This window comes from Amblyraja radiata, chromosome 27, assembly GCF_010909765.2.
Source record: "Amblyraja radiata isolate CabotCenter1 chromosome 27, sAmbRad1.1.pri, whole genome shotgun sequence".
Taxonomy (NCBI): domain Eukaryota; kingdom Metazoa; phylum Chordata; class Chondrichthyes; order Rajiformes; family Rajidae; genus Amblyraja; species Amblyraja radiata.
Window position 1 is genome coordinate 15,976,160 of NC_045982.1, and position 19,592 is coordinate 15,995,751.

At 40.8% G+C, this 19,592-nt stretch overlaps 2 protein-coding genes and 1 long non-coding RNA gene across 5 annotated transcripts in view; 1 reads left to right on the top strand and 2 right to left on the bottom strand.

Moving 5' to 3' along the window:
- On the top strand, window positions 1–12,584 carry rpl11 (ribosomal protein L11). 3 transcript variants are annotated; one of them, XR_004415963.1, is made up of 7 exons: window positions 1–186; window positions 4,653–4,803; window positions 4,917–5,023; window positions 6,647–6,778; window positions 9,121–9,202; window positions 10,416–10,526; window positions 10,622–10,646. XR_004415963.1 is itself a non-coding variant. In XM_033045260.1 (6 exons), exons 1-6 carry the CDS (start codon window positions 181–183, stop codon window positions 10,649–10,651), a joined length of 537 nt encoding a protein of 178 aa, XP_032901151.1. In that variant the 5' UTR covers window positions 6–180; the 3' UTR covers window positions 10,652–12,584. The 3 variants fall into 3 exon arrangements, 1 of the variants encoding a protein (XP_032901151.1); XR_004415962.1 differs by having other exon boundaries at window positions 2–186; window positions 9,101–9,202; XM_033045260.1 differs by lacking the exon at window positions 9,121–9,202 and having other exon boundaries at window positions 6–186; window positions 10,622–12,584.
- The window catches only part of LOC116988497, a 13,902-nt gene continuing 6,058 nt past the window's right edge, over window positions 11,749–19,592 (bottom strand). The window contains exon 2 of the long non-coding RNA XR_004415964.1: window positions 11,749–13,368. This is a non-coding gene — a long non-coding RNA (uncharacterized LOC116988497). The remainder of the gene's footprint in view (window positions 13,369–19,592) is intronic.
- The window catches only part of LOC116988495 (kelch-like protein 31), a 17,713-nt gene continuing 11,907 nt past the window's right edge, over window positions 13,787–19,592 (bottom strand). Inside the window, exon 3 of the mRNA XM_033045259.1 lies at window positions 13,787–17,918. Within this exon, the coding sequence (XP_032901150.1) occupies window positions 17,186–17,918 (733 nt within the window). The 3' untranslated portion in view covers window positions 13,787–17,185. The remainder of the gene's footprint in view (window positions 17,919–19,592) is intronic.

Below are 19,592 nucleotides of genomic sequence, written 5' to 3' on the forward strand. Positions count from 1 at the left end.
AAGGTTTTGCTGAATGTGAAACGCCAGATTATTACTCTCCGGGTGAATTTTCTTGGCTTTAAAAAGGTGGCGCTAGTCAGTATATTGCGCACCAGGAGAATTTTTGTGCATCTTTTCGGCGCCTCTTCATTCGGGGCCTGAGAAATGTTTTAATCTGCCGCACTCATCCTTTCCACTAACATGGCGGTAAGAAAAGGGGAAGTTAAGGCATGGTTTTGCGCCGCTACTGTTATGTCAAGGATAATCCGGGTTTGAGGGGAATTTTAGCTCGCATTAGTTGTATATAAGTGGAACAAAAGCTCATTCGCCGGTAGCTTGTGGAGACCAAAGTAGGCCAGAGATAACTCGACAGTATCTCTGTTGCTAGGAGCAACGCCGGTTACAAATGCCTGTGTGTTTTGTTATAGGTCTACTGCATATCAAGTCATGTGCCTTTATATCCAGGAGAATGGTTTTGTTTTAATGTGGAAAAAAAGGACCGGGATTGGGAGGGGGTGGTAGTGGTGGAATGCAGCATTTGTAGGCTGCACAACATTAAAGGCAGGTCATCGACTGGGTGCAAAAAGTTGATTTAAGAAGCATTTTGGTGAAGCCTCAAGTTGGGTCAATCAATAAGTAAATGCAATGAGTAAATGCAGCGAGATGCAAAATGCTGAAGTATCTCAGCGGGACAGGCAGCATCTCTGGGGAGAAGTAGTGGGTGACGTTTTGGGTCAGACTGAAGAAGGGTCTTGACCCGAAACGTCCATTCCTTCTCCACAGAGATGTTGCCTGTCCTCCTGAATTACTCCAGCATTTTGTGTCTATCTTCGGTGTAAACCAGCATCTGCATTTCGTTCCTACCCCTTCTAGTACTGTTGTAGTGCAACCCTGTTGTAAATCACAAATTCAGTTTGACCACTGGGTGTTAAATGTCTGCGTTATCTTTATACAACAACGATTTGAGCGCACCGAGTGGAACCTGTTTGCAAACCAGGACATACAAGAATACACATCCACAGTCATGTTCTATATACAGAACTGTATCAACAACGTCACTGTCGACAGGGAGGTCAGGTGCTATCCAAACAACAAACCATGGATGACCAGGGATGTCAGGAAACTGCTGAGGGAACGCAACTCAGCCTTTAGATCTGGCAGTGATGAATTGTACAGCACTGCTAGATCTAAACTAAAGAGAGCCATTAAAGAGGCAAAGACCGCCTATGGAAGAAGGTTAGAGGGGTATTTTAACGAGTGGGACCCTCGGCGTGTCTGGCAGGGCATTCAGCAACTCACAAACTACAAGGGCAAGGGGGGGCCGATCATCAGCAGCAGTAACAACTCGCTAGCTGAGGAGCTCAACCACTTTTTCGCCCGTTTTGAGCTGAATGAGGCGGAGCCTGCACCTGCAGCCGCACCCAGCACTGACGACCTGGCACTCACTGTGCCACTCACTGTGAGTACGGAGGACGTCAGAAGAACACTCCGCAGGGTCAACCCCAGGAAGGCTGCTGGCCCAGATGGCATCCCAGGGAGAGTATTGCGGGACTGTGCAGACCAGTTAGCGGAGGTTTTTAGCAACATCTTTAACCTCTCTCTGTCAACGTGCACTGTCCCTAAATGCTTTAAGACTGCTACCATCGTGCCTGTACCCAAAAAAACATCCATTACCAGCTTGAATGACTATAGACCTGTTGCTCTCACTTCAACGGTGATGAAGTGTTTTGAACGGCTTGTCCTGGCCCACATTAAGTCCTCACTCCCATCCACCCTGGATCAGCATCAGTTTGCATATAGAGCTAATAGGTCAACGGAGGATGCCATCAACATAGCTGTACAATCTGCACTGACACATCTGGAGCGTCCTGGCTCATATGTGAGGATGTTATTTGTAGATTTTAGTTCTGCATTTAATACCATCATCCCCAGCAGAATGGTGGACAAACTGTCTGATCTGGGTGTTAATGCAAACACATGCGGATGGATTAAGGACTTTTTAACAGACCGCCCACAGACTGTCAGGATGGGGTCCAATTACTCCCCAGTCCTGACGCTCAGCACAGGAGCGCCACAAGGTTGTGTGCTGAGTCCCATCTTGTATACAATATACACTTATGACTGTATTTCGTTTTGGCTAGTCCAGTTTTTGTTTTTTTAGTTTGTGTTTTGGGGGGGGGGGGGGGGTTGAAACGGGGCTTGCTGTCTCTCCCTGCGGGGGAATGCGACTTTTTTGTCGTATTCCCCTTCTCTGCCTCCGTCTGCGCTGAGGCCTAATGGCGGAGCTGGCGACCTCGAGGCTCAGGAGGCAGAGCCTGCCAGGACTCACCCTGGGCTCGCTCTCGTGAGGACGGTGCTGGAACAGGGCTTCCGTGAGGGGCTGTGACGCTCCCGGGGGGCGGCCTGGTCCGAGGAAGGAACGGTGCTCCCGTCGGAGTGGCCGAGCTCGGGGAGGTGCGGCGCTCCCAGCCCGAGGGAGGAGCGGCGCCCATGTTTGGACAGCCCAGCCCAAGGGAGGAGCGGCGCCCATGTCGGGGCTGCCCGGCCCGAGGGAGGAGCGGCGCCCATGTCGGGGCTGCCCGGCCCGAGGGAGGAGCGGCGCCCATGTCGGGGCGGCCTGGCGCGAGGCTGAGACAGTAACGGTACTCACGTGAGAGCGATCCGGCTCGGGGCTGGAACGGTGCTCCGGTGGCTGGGATGGCGTTCTGGCGGCGGTGACCTGAGTCCGGGGTTCGGCCGCGGGCCAGCGGCTGTGTCAGCAGGACTGGTGGACGGCAGCTTCGACCACCCCGGGACCGCGGTGTTTGAGCCGCGGGACTGTTTGCTACATCGCCCGGTGGGGTATCGCCTCAGTGCAGAGAGAGAAGAGGAGGGAAGAGACTGCAGCCCTAAGACTTTTGCCTCCATCACAGTGAGAAGGTGCTATGTGTGACTGCAGGCACGAAATTTCGTTCAGACTTCGGTCTGAATGACAATAAAGGAAACCCTGTAACCCCTGTATACCAACACACAGTACAAACAGGATCATCAAGTTTGCGGACGACACGACTGTGGTGGGACTGATAAACAACAACGACGAGTCTGCCTACAGGGATGAAGTCCAAAAACTGACTGTCTGGTGTACCAAAAACAACCTGGTACTCAACCCATCAAAGACAAAATAACTGGTCGTCGACTTCAGGAGGAAGAGGAGAGAGGAACCTGCTCCCTTATACATCAAAGGAGACATGGTGGAGAGAGTCACTGGCTTTAAGTTCCTGGGAATAAACATCTCCCAGGACCTCAAATGGCAAATGAACACCGTCACTCTCGTGAAGAAGTCACATCAGCGGCTGTATTTCCTGAGGTCTCTGCGGAGAGCAAACGTCTCACAGCCGCTGCTGCTGTCCTTCTACCGATGCGCCGTGGAAAGTATCCTCTCCTATGGAATCCTGGTGTGGTTTGCTAGCTGTACTGTGGCTGAGAGGAGGGCGCTGCAGGGAATTATAAAAACTGCACAGAGCATTACAAACGCTCAACTGCCCTCCTTGGATGATATATATAGGGCCCGATGCTTGCGCCGGGCCACAAATATCATGGAGGACACATCCGACCCAGCCAACCACCTTTTCACTCTGCTACCCTCTGGGAGGCGATTCAGGTCTCTGAAGGCTCGCACCGGTAGACTAAAAAATAGTTTCTACCCATGTGCGATAAAAGAGCTTAATTCCAACAGAGAACACTGGGGAAGCAAAATGTAATTCCAAGCAATGCCGCCAAATTATTTTTAATTCTTTTAAAATATTTATTTATTATTTTACTAATAAGTGTAAATATGTGTCAATGGTTGTCGTGTTTGTATTTTTTTAACCGGAGGAGATGTAATGGAATTTCGTTGCACAGTATTGTGCAATGACAATAAACGTATTCATTCATTCATTCATTCATTCATTCATTCATTCATTCATTCATCCATGACTCTCGGTGAAAGGTTCAAATCTTATAAAAGCTTATATTCAGCTTGCCCATAAGTGAAGCTAATTTTCAAGAAATCAGATGAGATTTTAATATTGAAGAACATCTTCAACTTGAAATCATACCGTTTAACTTGTTAAAAATGATTCCTCTGTGAGAATGGTTTTTATCTGTTTCAGTTAACACTAGGCAATTTTTAATGTGAGGTATGATGCCTATAATTTATAAAAAATAATGTACAAAAATAACAGAAGTAAATGATCCCTTTTACTTTTGCAAACTGCTTTAAGACCACTGCTTCAGTGGTTTGAAATTACTAGGATGTATACTAGTAAAATGTTTAAAGAAAATAGTTCAGCAAAATGTTGTTTTGACCAATGAGCAGTGACATCAATCCTGCCAATATTGTAGTTCAAGCCGATTCTCTGAAATTTGCAACATGTAAAATTGAAGAATTTGTTCTTCTGTTGTAAACATTGATTGAACATTCTAATACTAACATACAACAGGAAAAGAGTCACAATTTGTTCTCACCATTAGTTACATACCATAGTACTTGCACTACTATTGTAACTTTTTGTGGGGCAAGTACAGAAGCACAAAAATCGCAAAAAAACATTTTGGTGGAGGAGGCCATTATTAATGCTATATCGGTCAGCAGTAAATCTTGTAATGATAGCAAAATATATACTGGTTTCAAAAAAAAATCTTTATCTTAGGACCAGAGTGAGAAGAAAGAAAATCCTATGCGTGAGCTTCGCATCAGAAAGCTCTGTATGAATATCTGTGTTGGTGAAAGTGGTGATCGACTTACTCGAGCTGCCAAAGTTCTTGAACAGCTAACGGGCCAAACACCTGTGTTTTCCAAAGGTGCGTTGAGCTTTATAAATCTTGCAGGACAACTTAGTTTGCAAACTTTGTATGTTACTTACAATTATTGCTGATGATTTAAAGTGCACTGAGTAAAATTTACCTTCCATCAGCTCGCTACACTGTGAGATCATTTGGTATCAGGAGAAATGAAAAGATTGCTGTTCACTGCACAGTTCGTGGTGCTAAAGCTGAAGAAATCCTGGAAAAGGGCCTTAAAGTAAGTTGCTCTACTTTAATTCATAATGGTTTGTATAGATCATTTAAACTTTTTTGAAAGGATGGATGAACTTTTTAAAGTAAAAGGATATATTTCCCTTTACTTTTTTGTATAATTTCTCTGTGAAATTAGTAAATGGCAGGAAAGAGAATGCTTTGGCCATGATCTGTCCAACCATATATTGGGTTGTATCTTTGTGTGAGTTGCCTGGCTCTTTCTTCAAATTTACACCTCTAAATGCATGTTTTGAGTGCCTGGTGTTTGGGGTATAGCTGTGGACTTGTTCTACTAATGAGAGCTAACATAACTTAACTAGTATTTTAGTGGAAATTTGTCGTAAAAATTGTCAATGGGAGATAGTACTGTAAATTTGGTTCTCATTCTTTTATGTGCAATTACAATTGAGGCATTCTTGTTATCCATATCTTCAATTCAATTCTGGGGTCAATGTTAACACAGAATCTTTGATTTAGATTGTAGCTCAATTGGAGGCAGCTCAATTGTCAGTGAAGCACCACCCCCTGACGAGCTCAATGCGTTTTACACACGCTTTGGTAGGGAGAACACTGATGTGCCTTCCCGAGCCCCCATTCGCCGTGATGGCATTTCAGTCACAGTCACAGAGGCCAACGTAAGAAGATCCTTCAGGCGGTGTACCCTCGGAAAGCGTCTGGACCTGATGGTATACCCAGCCGTGTCCTAAAAACCTGTGTTGACCAACTGGCTGGAGTTTTTACAGACATTTTCAACCTCTCACTTCTGAGGTCTGAGATTCCCACCTGCTTTAAAGGGGCATCAATAATACCAGTGCCCAAGAAGAGCAAGGTGACATGCCTCAATGACTATCGACCAGTGGCACTAACGTCTGTGGTGATCAACTCCTACCTCAACAAGAACCTCGACCCACTGCAGTTCGCTTACCGCCACAACATATCAACGGTGGATGCGATCTTACTGGCTCTCCACTCCGCTCTGGACCACTTGGACAACAAAAACTCATATGTCAGGCAGGCTGTTATTCATTGACTACAGCTCAGCGTTTAACACGATCATCCCCTCCAAGCTGATTACCAGCCATGGTCTTCTATTTAATAGAAATCCGAGGGTAATTCTTTCACACAAAGGGTGGTGCGTGTATGGAACAAGCTGCCAGAGGAGATAGTTGAGGCTGGGACTATCTCATCGCTTAAGAGACAGTTAGACAGGTACATGGATAAGACGGGTTTGGAGGGATATGGACCAAGTGCAAGCAAGTGGGACTGGTGTAGCTGGGACATTGTTGGCCGGTGTGGGAGAGTTGGGTCAAAGGGCCTGTTTCCACACTGTATAACTATGACTATGACCCTTTGTGCAAAATGCAGGCTTTTTACTTGCTACTGCAAAATATCTCTTCTGTTACTATTGAACTTTTTCGATACTCTGATTTAAATGAAGCACCCGTGCTACAATGTCGTCTACCTAAATATCTTTGTCATCTTTTCAAGGAATCATTTTCTTTTACTTTTTCCAGAAGTATCTAAGTATCTTATATTTGTCATTTAATTATTGATTTTATAAAGTGAAAATGAAACCTTGGATGACGCTCTAATGTTTTTCTGTAAATTTATTTATTTTTGCCTGCAGGTTCGTGAATATGAGTTGAGGAAAAACAACTTCTCCGACACTGGCAACTTTGGCTTTGGCATTCAGGAGCATATTGATTTGGGTATCAAGTATGACCCAAGCATTGGTATCTATGGTTTGGACTTCTATGTGGTATGTGCGTTCTATTATGTAGCTGCCTTTTGAGACAATGTGGTTTTTGATATACTACACAAATCTACACTGCCCTCCATAATAAAGGCCCATCATTTATTTATTTGCCTCTGTACTCCACAATTTGGGATTTGTAATTGAAAAAATCACACGTGGTTAAAGTGCACATTGTCAGATTTTAATAAAGGCCATTTTTATACATTTTGGTTTCACCATGTAGAAATTACAGCAGTGTTTATACATAGTTCCCCCCATTTCAGAGCACCATAATGTGTGGGACACAGCAATGTCATATCAATAAAAGTAGTCATGTTTAGTATTTTGTTTCATATCCTTTGCATACAATCGCTGCTTGAAGTCTGCGATTCATGGACATCACCAGTTCCTGGGTGTCTTCTCTGGTGATGCTCTGCCAAGATGCAGCCATCTTTAGCTTATGCTTGTTTTGGGGTTAGTCCCCTTCAGTTTTCTCTTCAGCATATAAAAGACGTGCTCAATTGAGTTCAGATCGGATGATTGACTTGGCAACTCAAGAATTGACCATTTTTGAACTTTAGCAGTATGTTTGGGATCATTGTCTTGCTGTAGAATGAACTGCCGGCCAATGAGTTTTGAGGCATTTGTTTGAACTTGAGCATATAGGATGTGTCTTTACATTTCAGAATTCATTGTGCTACTACCATCAGCAGTTGTATCATCAATGAAGATAAGTGAGCCAGTTCCTTCAGCAGCCATACATGCCCAGGCCATAAACCCCAATCACAGATGAGATGATATGCTTTGGATCTTGGGCAGTTCCTTCTCTCCTCCATACTTTGCTCTTGCCATCACTCTGATATGTTAATCTTCATCTCATCTGTCCACATGACCTTTTTCCAGAACTGTGGTTGCTCTTTTCATTACTTCTTGGCAAACTGTAACCTGGCCAACCTATTTTTGCAGCTAATCAGTGGTTTGCATCTTGCAGTGTAGCCTCTGTATTTCTGTTCATGAAGTCTTCTGCGGACAGTGGTCATTGACATATCCACACCTGACTCCTGAAGAGTGTTTCTGATCTGTCAGACAGGTGTTTCTTTATTTTAGAGATAATTCTTCTGTCATCAGCTGTGGAGGTCTTCCTATGCCTACCAGTCCCTTTGCGAATAGTTAGCTCACCAGTGCACTCTTTCTTCTTAATGATGTTCCAAACAGTTGATTCTGGTAAGCCTAAGGTTTAGCTGATGTCTCTTACAGTTTTATTCTTGTTTCTCAGTCTCATAATGGCTTCTTGACTTTCATTGGCACTACTTTGATCCTCATGTTGATAAACAGCAATAAAAGTTTCCAAATGTGATGGAAAGACTGGAGGAAAGACTAGGTGCTGAGAGCTCTCTTATACCTGCATTAAGGAGGCAATTAAACACACCTGAGCAATTACAGATGCCTGTGAAGCCATGTGTCCCAAATATTATGGTGCCCTGAAATGGGGGGACTATGTATAAACACAGCTGTAATTTCTACATGGTGAAACCAAAATGTATAAAAATGGCCTTTAATAAAATCTGATAATGTGCACTTTAACCACATATGATATTTTTCTATTACAAATTTCAAATTGTGGAGTACAGAGGCAAATAAATAAATGATGGGTCTTAGTCCCAAACATTATGGAGGGCACTGTATTTCCCCATTGCAAGACATTCTTTCCAGCTCAGCTTCATCGATTCCGGACCTACGACCTCTGTTACCAGGTCACTTTCAGTGCTGCTGTCAACAAAGTAAGTAAAAATAAACCACAAGAAAGTAATAAATAAAAAGATCCACTAACCAATGCAGAACTATTGTTTTTTTAATTTCCAATAGCTGGGGGGGGGGGGGGATTTGGTTAACATGCGAGAGTAAAATAACCTATGTTGTTAGATTTAGGTTAAGTTATGTATGAACATCATGCTGTGAAGAACTTGCAGTTCATCCACAGTTATCTTGATTGCTGGTATTCAAACTGTAATTTTTGGACTTGCAACATTCAGTGGGGGATCCATATGCGAACATAAATACTGAAATGAATACTTAGACTGGCTGTTAAAGAGTAGGTAAAATGTTTAAAACATTGTAAGATATTCTCTTATTTTTATACAACCAACAGTGAGTGACATTTGATGGGAGAATGGAATATATTCAAATATTTTTAAATTGATTAGAGTATGCTGTACTACTGGGTGATATTCTGTTAATAGCGCACATCCAAATGACAATGAGGCTATTCACAACTTTGAAATAGTTTGAGTCATAATTTGTTGTCAAGGCATACAAATGTATCTGTTCTTAATAACATTTGGGGAGACTCTGGATGATGGTTGCAGGACATGTTGGCGGAGCAAGCTGAAAACGACAGTGAAGGCAGACATCCTCCTGCAAGTGCCCTCTGGATCCTACTGAAAGAAAGTATGAACACAAAATATTGTCTGTGTTTTTCCTCAACTAAACCTGTAAACCTATTCCTGTTTCCTATTGTATTTGTATTGAAATTTTCTTAAATACTTGCACAGTTCTTGAATTACAGATTCTCTTGGTAACCATTCATGTTAATATTTTAATAATATGTTGAAAACATGTTGTTCGTGCTTATCAGATAAAAATGTAATTTCTTCTGATTAACCATCCATTTCAAAAGCCCTTAGATCTGAAACCACCTTCTGGATTGTCCTTAACCTTTTATTGACAACATTTTGGGTCTTTCCTGTGCATGTCATTTCTTATGTTTTTAAAGATCTGTTACAAAAATCTAATTTGGCTTTCAACTACCCATTTTCTAGTTCATCCTTTCCAAATCGTGTACATTCAACTAACGCTGGCTGATACTTCATTAGCTTTTAAATAATTTATCTTCCTCTTTATTCATGAAATTCACAACCTTTGATAAATTCCTATTATTCCAATAGAAAATTAATTAATTAATTAATCTATTAATGTGCTACATTGAAATATTTTTTCCAGTCAATTTCTGAACCACACTTGTGACTAAAGACAGCAAGTGGCAACTGAAATTGGTTACCAATGTCATTCCTGATTATAGATCAAATAATAAGAATTCAATGTAGAGTTTATGTTTAATTTTGGATAATTTCTGGTTTAAGTATTATCAATAAAAACTTGTTCTGGTATCTTAGTTTAGGAATGAGCAGAGACCCACTTCTCCAAATTTGATGGTATCTGCAATTGAACCCTTAATTTTCATTTAGTCTGTTTATTATTACATTTTAGCCTTATCTTAAAATGTATTTGCTTTTTCCATTCTACTACCTCTAATTTGTCTTTATTTTACCGAAAATAATTCCTTGCTCTTTCTCCATTTTTCCTGCACTACCTCAGATGTCTATGTGTTCAATGCAATTTTCCCATTCACTATATGTATTCATTTTTGCTCTTCCCTCACTTCACCAGCTTTAGTCTTCCAGAGGACCTTTATTTACCAACGTAAATTGTTGGTGCTTAATCGCTTAACTAAACCCTCCATTTTTGTAGTTTTCCACTACCCCAGAATGTCCATTCCTGACAGATTTACATAATTTTATTATTGACAGCATTGGTATGGAGAACTTTCCCTTTGGCATGTGCACTGCTTTTGGTGTGACTCCTGTCCTTCCTTGTGTTGTAGGTTCTGGGTAGACCAGGCTTCAGCATTGCAGATAAAAAGCGTAAACGTGGCCGCATTGGAGCTAAACACAGGATCAGCAAGGAGGAGGCCATGCGCTGGTTTCAGCAGAAGGTACCTTAACTTTAAATATAAAATTCATTGGTTTGGATTGTCTTTGCTAATTGCAATTTGTATCTACAACATTTCACTTCCCTCTTTCTTTGCAGTATGATGGAATCATTCTCCCAGGAAAATAAATGTGTTTGCAACTATCAATAAAGAAAAGAAAATCTAACGCATTATCTGTTTGTTTTTAGTCTACTGAGTATTATTGTAACTTGGATTGGACAGAATGTTTACTGTCATATGTATTACTGGTTTACATTATCTATATGCGTCAAATGTATACATTACCATGTCTAGTAATGGGTCATTTATCACATTTTGGTAAGTGCTATCCTAAAGTTTACCTCAGCAGCCCTGCATGTCTTGTCATGTGCATATGGTTAATGCCATCAAACAATTCCTCATCCAAATGCTCATTTTTTGAAATATAAGCCTAAACACTTAAGTAGATTTCCTAGTAGTGGCTACACTGTTCTTATTCTTGTCCACTAGGAATAGGAGTCTTTGAATTATCTTGTCAGCTGAAATCACTAGGTAGCAAATGGATTATTTCCTCCTTCCCTCTGCAGCCCTCTCCCTCCTCTGTTGGGTTTAGTGTGGTGTCATACGTTTATTGTTGTCTTAACTGAAGATATGAAGATCTATATTTAAGAAGGCATAAATGGGAAATAAAATAAACTTGTGGGAAGAGAGAGTTTTATAAAACAGATGGACACATAAGATGCAATATATATATATATATATTATTAGTATGGTGCTTGGAATGAGGATAGGAACTGCTTCAGAAGGCCTCAGATGGGAAATTGTGCTGTCTGTAGTCTACACTCCCTGATATCATCCTTAATTTTTCCTATCCTGAACTGGCTCTATTTTCCTAGATTTTTGTGCATTCATTTCTCTTTTACACACACTTCTTTTGAGTTTTCCCCCTGTGTTTTTTATTGTCTCATTACGCCTTCTAGCAATGGTTTTTTATCTACACCCGTTTAAAGGATACTGCTATCAGTAACGTTCGATTCTAACAGTGCACAACCGAAATGTTAATTACACTGTTATGAGAGTTCCCAATACTTTTTAATCTATACCATGTTGATTAATCTTGCTGAGAATTTAAGAGTGTTTCATTTCAATCTGTTGCCTAATTAAGATACTTTTAATAGTATGGTATTGCGTTGTGTAAAAATCTATCAAAAACTCGGGAATTGACAAATACAATGAATGCACAATGTTTATCATTTAAATATTTTATTCACACAAACAGTAAATAATGATTTATGACATATTATGACGCTATGAAAGGAAACTGACATTTCTGTAATGGATTAGGCAATTTTCTTTTAAATTCAACAACCCTTTGTTATTTTCGCTATTGTTCACAAAACCTTTATCTTTCGTCACCAACCTTCTACCAGTATAATACAAAGAATGGAATTGATTCTTTCTGGGGAAATGTGTAGTTTAGATAAATGGACCTTAATTTGAATATATTATACCATTCCATTCAATCGTGTTGAATATTGTTTTGTTATTTGAGGGGGAGGGGAGAGGTTCCTACAATGGTTTTCTGAATTGTCACCCTATTTTTGTTCAAATGAGATTTCAATTTAAATCTTCTCATTTCTAAAATTAGGAAATCAATTATGCAACCGTCAGGGTGTAATCATGTTATCCTGTGCATTTGATCCATAATCATTTTATCTCATAGTTGGTAATGCCCCAATGTTCTGAATTAATATGGTGGCAATAGGAAATTGTGGTAACACCTAGAATAGATATTGTTCCGTTACCTTACTGATACCTGCATTGTTCTATTCTGCACATACCTGATTCTTGAAGGCCACAGCCAAGCTTTGACTGGGTCTCAGTAGGTTAAATCTGAGTTTGTTACTGAATGTGATATACAGTAGTTATTTATACCATTTCTCCCCCAACCTGTTTAATTTCTGAGAAACCCAAACCCCCTGGCAATTTCCAACATAGTATATATATTTTATAATTTAGAAACTGAAGTGTAATGAATTACATTTTCAATGATATACAATAAATTGATATTGACCAATCTACTGTTTTTGTTATATATGGCATGGTTATTTGAAATGTCTGTAACTTCTTTGGTAAAACAAATAGTATCAACTGGATTGCCTTTTAAAAACACTCTGGGTGTTAGCTTTCATAAACACGTAAACCATGATCACCCTTTTCAGTGACTTTTCTTATTCCTTTACATTAAGTTCAACATTTTAAATGCAACATCTTAAAACTGCTCAAGATTCCATTAACATCACTATCATCTTTCTAAAGTCTCTTGCCTTTTCCTAAAATCAACAGAAAGGCTTTTCTCCACCAGCACAGTTCTGACCATTTTCTTTTGTTTTTGAGATCCATACAGAAATTACAGTTGTTAGCAAGTAAATTTGAAATTCAATTATATTACAAGTTTAAAGCAAATTTAGGATCAATAAAGGCCATACAATTTTTGTTCTATAGATAACATGTGCCTTTTTCCCCACAGAACTGTCAGGATGTTCGAGACTTTTGCTATGTTTTAATATGACGGAAGTCCCCAAACTTCCTGACAGGATTTGGCTGTTGTCATTTCCAAAAGTGCTGACGTTGGAGTTGCCATGGAGTCTGGCAGTGAAGTATAAACTTCCTGCAGTTTCCTCCGTTATACTAGAAAATTTGCCCACAATGACTCCATTCATTTCAAATAGAGAGGCAAGTTTCAGGTATTTTATATTTTTGAATTTAATAGGTTTCATCCTTGGTTTAAGTCTTTTTTTTAATGTCAATGTATCTAGGATTTTTGGTTGGATCAGGCAAGGAGGTTCTCGCTGGGGATTCTCTTCTAGAAAATAGGAGCAAGCCATGCAAGAACTCGTGTGGCAGGGAAAACACAAATTGCTGGAGTAACTCAGCGGGAAAGGCAGCATCTCTGGGGAGAAGGAACGAATGGGCGACGTTTCGGGTCGAGACCCTTCTTCAGACTGGTCTCGACCCGAAACGTCGCACATTCCTTCTCTCCAGAGATGCTGCCTGTCCCGCTGAGTTACACCAGCATTTTGTGTCTACCTTCAATTTTAACCAGCATCTGCAGTTCTTTCTTGCACCTCTTGTGGCAGGGGCAAACTGGTGAATAACTTGCAACTCCCAGGAAATTCTGAACCAATGCAAATCCTTTTTATTTTTAAGTATGCTCTGTGCTATTAGCTATACTTTCTTTTTGTGTCTAAAATATACTAAATTTTAGACTTGATTTTGTCTTCTTTTCTGCATTTTAATGGAGGGGGTTAGACCACGCTCACGCCTTTGCCACCGTTGGTATTTACATCTCTTCTCGATTATTGCAAACAGAACATGGTAGGTCCTATCATTTTTTCCCCCTTCCTATAATTAATCTTTCTTTAGTTTAGAGATATGGTGCGGAAATAGGCCCTTCAGCCCCACCGCGTCAACTAACGATCACCCCGTACACTAACACTATCCTACATACTCGGGACAATTTACAATTCTCACAGCAGCCAATTAAGCTACAAATCTGTACGTGTTTGGAATGTGGGAGGAAACCGGAGCACCCGGAGAAAACCCACGCAGTCACAGAAAACGTACAGACAGCACCCGCAGTCAGGATCAGTCTCTGGTGCTGTAAGGCAGCAACTCTACTGCTGTGTCACTGTGCCGCCCAAATTATTTATTAATTATTTTGCATTTTGTGTTATATTTTGCTGTGAGCCAGTAATTTCACTAAAGCAAATTTAAGAGTCTTTATCTTAAATTTGTAACCTGATGAATAGTATTTAATTTGCTACATAATTGATCTGATGTTTTGAACTCACTATTGCTCAACCTCAGGAACCATGTGTCCCTCATTTTTATTCATGAGTTGTCCTTTATCCTATCTGGGTGCAATAGTGGCATCAGTAATGTTAAACATGTACAGTTAGTTTACTCCACCTTCTGATTCCTTTGTTCTTGTGCTATCTGAATCAGCCAGTTAACTTTCTATTTTGCTCTATGGCTACATTTCATTTTATTTCTACCCTGGGACTAATTCTTCAGCTCAATCCTCATTATTATTTACAGAATTCAATTAAAAAAAAAGAGCAGTTCAATGTGGGCACAATTCTCTATACTTGATGTTGATTTAGTGAGATGGCTGTTTTGATCTCCCATCCTGCCTATTTTTATATTTCAATTCATAATTACAAGTAAAATACTGCAAACACCCATCAGGTTTAGAAGCAGCAGTGGATACAGGAAGGCTGGATTAACACTACAGGTATGTAACTTTTTCTCTCCCAATTCTTAATTTATCCTGTATCTTGACAGTCAAACCTTGCAGATAATGGAAATCTGAAATAAAAAGAAAATGCTGGAAATACTCAGCGGGTCAGTCACCACCTGAGAAGAGAGGGAAATCATTCACTGTTTTGGGTTAATAACCCTTTGTCAGAACTGGAAAAGTGAGAAATTGATTTGTTTTAAGTTAAGGTGTAGGGGGATTTAGAGAGAAAAAGGGAATATCTGTGATAGGTTGAAGGCAAGGTTGTACAGTTGAAATAATGAAGCCATTAAGTTAATAGATGATTGAGGAAGGTTGAGGAGAGAGAATAAAATGCATGCTAGAATTGTGAGATGCAGAACAACCAAAGATTGCTGGAAGTATTCAGCAGATCAGACAGCATCTGAACTGCCCAGTTCTGATACAAGTAGGAAACGCTGGTTATCTAAAACATTGAACTCCATGTTGAGCTCCAAGGAAAGCAATATGGCTAGGAAGAAAATTAGGTTTTGTTCCTTGAGCTTATTTTGGGCTTCATTGGAAAAAGTGGAGGAGGTTAAAGTTCAAAGTTACCTGTCACTTTAATTTTTACTCTCATCTTTCTGCCTTTGACTTCCTGTACCATTTCAATGGAGCCCAGAGAATGATTGCACAATGGAATTCCTCTTCTATTTTGACATATAACAATGGGCAGGGCTCAACAGTGAATTCAAGAATATCAGATATCCTGCCTATCCTGTTTATATGAAAACTGACCGGTTCTGATGCAAAGTCACCAACTTTGGCATAATTTCCAGCAAATGTTCTGTAATCGCAGCACCAGGTTTGTTTTCTCCTCTCTCACTCTTAACAGCTCTCATTCATATCTATTAATGTTGATGGCTTTGGAAAACATTGCATCAATAGACCAACCCTGTCTCCACCCTATCACAAATATCCACTTTGTTTTCTCCAATCCGCTCCTCCCGTTTCTTAACGTAAACCAATGTTTTCCTAATTCTGAAGAAGACCTTAAAGACTACCTTTATTTTTCTCTCTCCACTGCCACACCACCTGCTGTGTATTTCCAGTACTTTGATTTGTGACTTGTCTTTTTGAAATGGATTATTATCATTTCCACCAAGGAAATCAAATCGATTTTAACACTTTAAAAAAAAATTAAAGGAGAAGGAAAATTAATTTCAATTTAGTTGGGAGAGGGAAGTATAAAAATGAAGGTGCAGATAACATCTGAACCATTTGATCCAAACATCTGTTTTCTCAATTTTTTCTCACTTTATAGTTTAAAACATGCTTTAGGAAGTGATTTAGGGCATCCTGTCTCCCATAAACTCTGGAATTACAACATACCTTCTCTTCTTAATATATAAATTCTACGTTTTGAAAACTAACGTTACTCGGTTGATTTCAAATATTAATGCTTTTTCGCAGCCTTTACTTTTATTGCAAAGATGATCAAACTCGACAGTTTTTGACATTCGCACAACCAGTAATGTAATTATAATGTTTCAATGTTGCCCTTTTAAAATCAACTCTGTAAGCCCGAACAATAAATTTAAAATTGTTGACCTTTCATAGCAGTCTTTGACGTTTGTATGAAAAATTTAAATGATCAACAGAAGTGGAACCTCTACGCCTTCACAGTTGTTTCGACTGTTACCAGAGCGTTATCTAAACACTGTTAAATGTTCACCAAAACCATTTAAAGGTTTTGGGAGAGGAACGGCCATCACTAATCAATAGAAGTTAAGACCTTACCTTCTGGGTACAAACGTTCGCTATCTCAGAGATGATAAAAAGGGAGAATAGAATTGACATGGATGTTCTTTATCTGACTTCCAAATTGGAGACATAATCGTATGTTTTAAACGCATTCTACATTTTGTGGGCTCTTCCAGACTCGGGTTGGTTAATATTGATGCAACTTTACTGAGTTCGAATTCCAGAAGTAAAAATTGATCCATTCTTCACTTATATTTCATAACAGAATCAAATAATACATTTGATAGTAGCTGTTCATGTGGAACTGTGTCTTGTAGGACTCTGCGGAGAATGAACCATTTCATTTTGTTCAATGGATATTTGTTGGCTACTCACAGTACATACATTTGACGAAAGTTTTCTTGAATTGAGAATAAAAAGATCTCTGCAATTCACTTTGTAGATTAAGGTTAAGGCTGAAATTGGAGTGGTAGAAAGATTCGTCAAACACATTTGTACAGATGAGCCTTGTGTGTCATAAGACAGATCCACCCGCTGCTTCTGGCTGATCTCAGATAGAATCAATATTCAAAGAATGGGACACCAGGGTTTGGATTCTTGAGTGGATTTTGAACACGGGTGGTATTAGGGGGGGGGTTTCACATTAAAAATATGACGCTCATCAGATACTGATTGCTGCAGATGCAACGGAACTAGCTCTGGAATCTCGAAGTTTGTTGTTAGGTAACATGATGGTGCAGCAAGAGACGCCCACGGTGGCTTCTGGCAGCTCATCTTCCTCGATCCATTCATTCAGATCGGGATTGTAGACTTGGATACAATTCTTGTACTTCTTTGTACTTTCGTTCCACCCTCCGACTAGATAGATTCTGTCATTCAGGGTCGTTGCCCCGGCTGTGCTCACGCCAATCGACAGAGGCGCCACGTAGCTCCACTGGCCATTGTAGGCAGTGTAGCGTTCAATCGTTAACACATCGACTCGCTCACCGTGTGGCCCAAGCTGACTACCACCCATCACATAGGTGCAATCACTGAGGGTAACGGAACAGTGCCAGCCTCTGGGGGTGCTCAGGCTGCTGCGGTTTTTCCACACGTCTGCTGTAGGGTCGTAGGTGCAAACTGTGCGAGAATAGCCATTGTTGATGTAGCCACCAGATACCAGGATCTGGCCGTCATTCAATGCAGAAGCATGGCAGCAGCGGGCGATATCCATCGGAGCCTTCATCTGCCACTGGTTGGTGGAAGGGATGTAGCATTCCACCGATGCGAGGGGACCTTCTAAATTCCGACCTCCCAAGGCAAAAAGAAGGCCGTTATAGGAGCACATGCTGAAGTGAGTTCGCATCTGGAGCATGCTGGAGAGGTGAAACCAACTGTTGAAACGAGGGTCATATCTGAAAAAGACATTAAAGGAAAATCAATGCATCTTTCCATTTTTGGAAAGACCAGATCATGCTCATGATTTAATAAGATTCTTGATTTTTGCACATTAATTGGTAAACAAGTAATAACAAGATGCATGCGGGCAACGTTTAGGGTCGAGACCCGTCTTCAGACTGATGTCAGGGGAGGGGGCGGGACAAAGATAGAATGCAGGCGGAGACAGTAAGACTAGAGGGAGAACTGGGAAGGGGAAGGGGAGGTGAGAGAATGCAAGGGCTATCTGGTTAGTGAAGTCAATGTCCGCCACCTCCAAAGGGATCCCACTATTGGCCACATTTTCCCATCTCCACTCCTTTTTGCTTTCCGCAGAGACTGTTCCCTCCGTAACTCCCTAGTCAACTCGTCCCTTCCCACCCAAACCACCCCTTCCCCAGGTACTTTCCACTGCAACCGCAGGAGATGCAATACCTGTCCCTTTACCTCCTCCCTCGACTCCATCCAAGGACCTAAACAGTCTTTCCAGGTGAGGCAGAGGTTCACTTACACCTCCACCAACCTCATCTACTGTATCTGCTGTTCCAGGTGTCAACTTCTCTACATCGGCGAGACCAAGTGCAGGCTCGGCGATCGTTTCGCTGAACCCTCCACTCAGTCCGTCTTAACCTATCTGATCTCTCTGTGGCCCAGCACTTCAACTCCCCCTCCCATTCCCAATCTGACCTTTGTCTTGGGCCTCCTCCATTGTCAGAGTGAGGCCCAGCGCAAATTGGAGGAACAACACCTTATATTTTGCTTGGGTAGTTTACACCCCAGCGGTGTGAACATTGACTTCTCTAACTTTTCTCTCCTCCCTTTCCCCTTCCCAGTTCTCCCTCTAGTCTTACTGTCTCCGCCTGCATTCTATCTTTGTCCCACCCTCTCCCCTGTCATCAGTCTGAAGAAGGGTCTTGACCCGAAACGTCGCCCATTCCTTCTCTCCATAGATGCTGCCTCACCCGCTGAGTTACTCCAGCATTTTGTGTCTACCATCAATTTTACCAGCATCTGCAGTTCTTTCTTACATATAACAAGATGCGTGTTGGTAGCTATCCACTACACTACACATGCAGTAAAGATAATAAGAGATAGATTTATATAACAATTTCTATCAATTAATGTCAGGTATGCTATAAGAAATAGACCAAGGAGTATTTCTATTTGACTCCCTTTGTTACCATTTATAATTTAACTGATACATTAAAATGACTGCTTATTAAGGAAGTACTTTATTGGTATGTCTTGAGATGGTGAAAGACAGACCAATTTTACTTATATTAATTATGCCTTGGTTGTTCTCACAGGTTTAATGGAAGAAAGAGTTTTAGCCAGTTGCTTACAGTGAGCAGCAAGACTTTTAGTGACTCTGAAATGAAATGTGCTTGTATGGTACATTATGTATCTGGGATGTATCTAAAGATATGCATTTTTTGAAACAGACAGTTCATGATTCCAATATCCCAAATAACTTGTTATTGTCCTGTAGTCATCCCTGCAAGGAATTCAACAGTTCACAGGAGTGTCCAAAACTCAGCAATCTGAGACTATCCAGATAATCTCATTTTTGTTAATGCTGGTTGAGAACTGACTATTGGCCAGTTTTATAAAATAAAATAAAATAACAGCAATTTTTTGCATCAACCTCATTT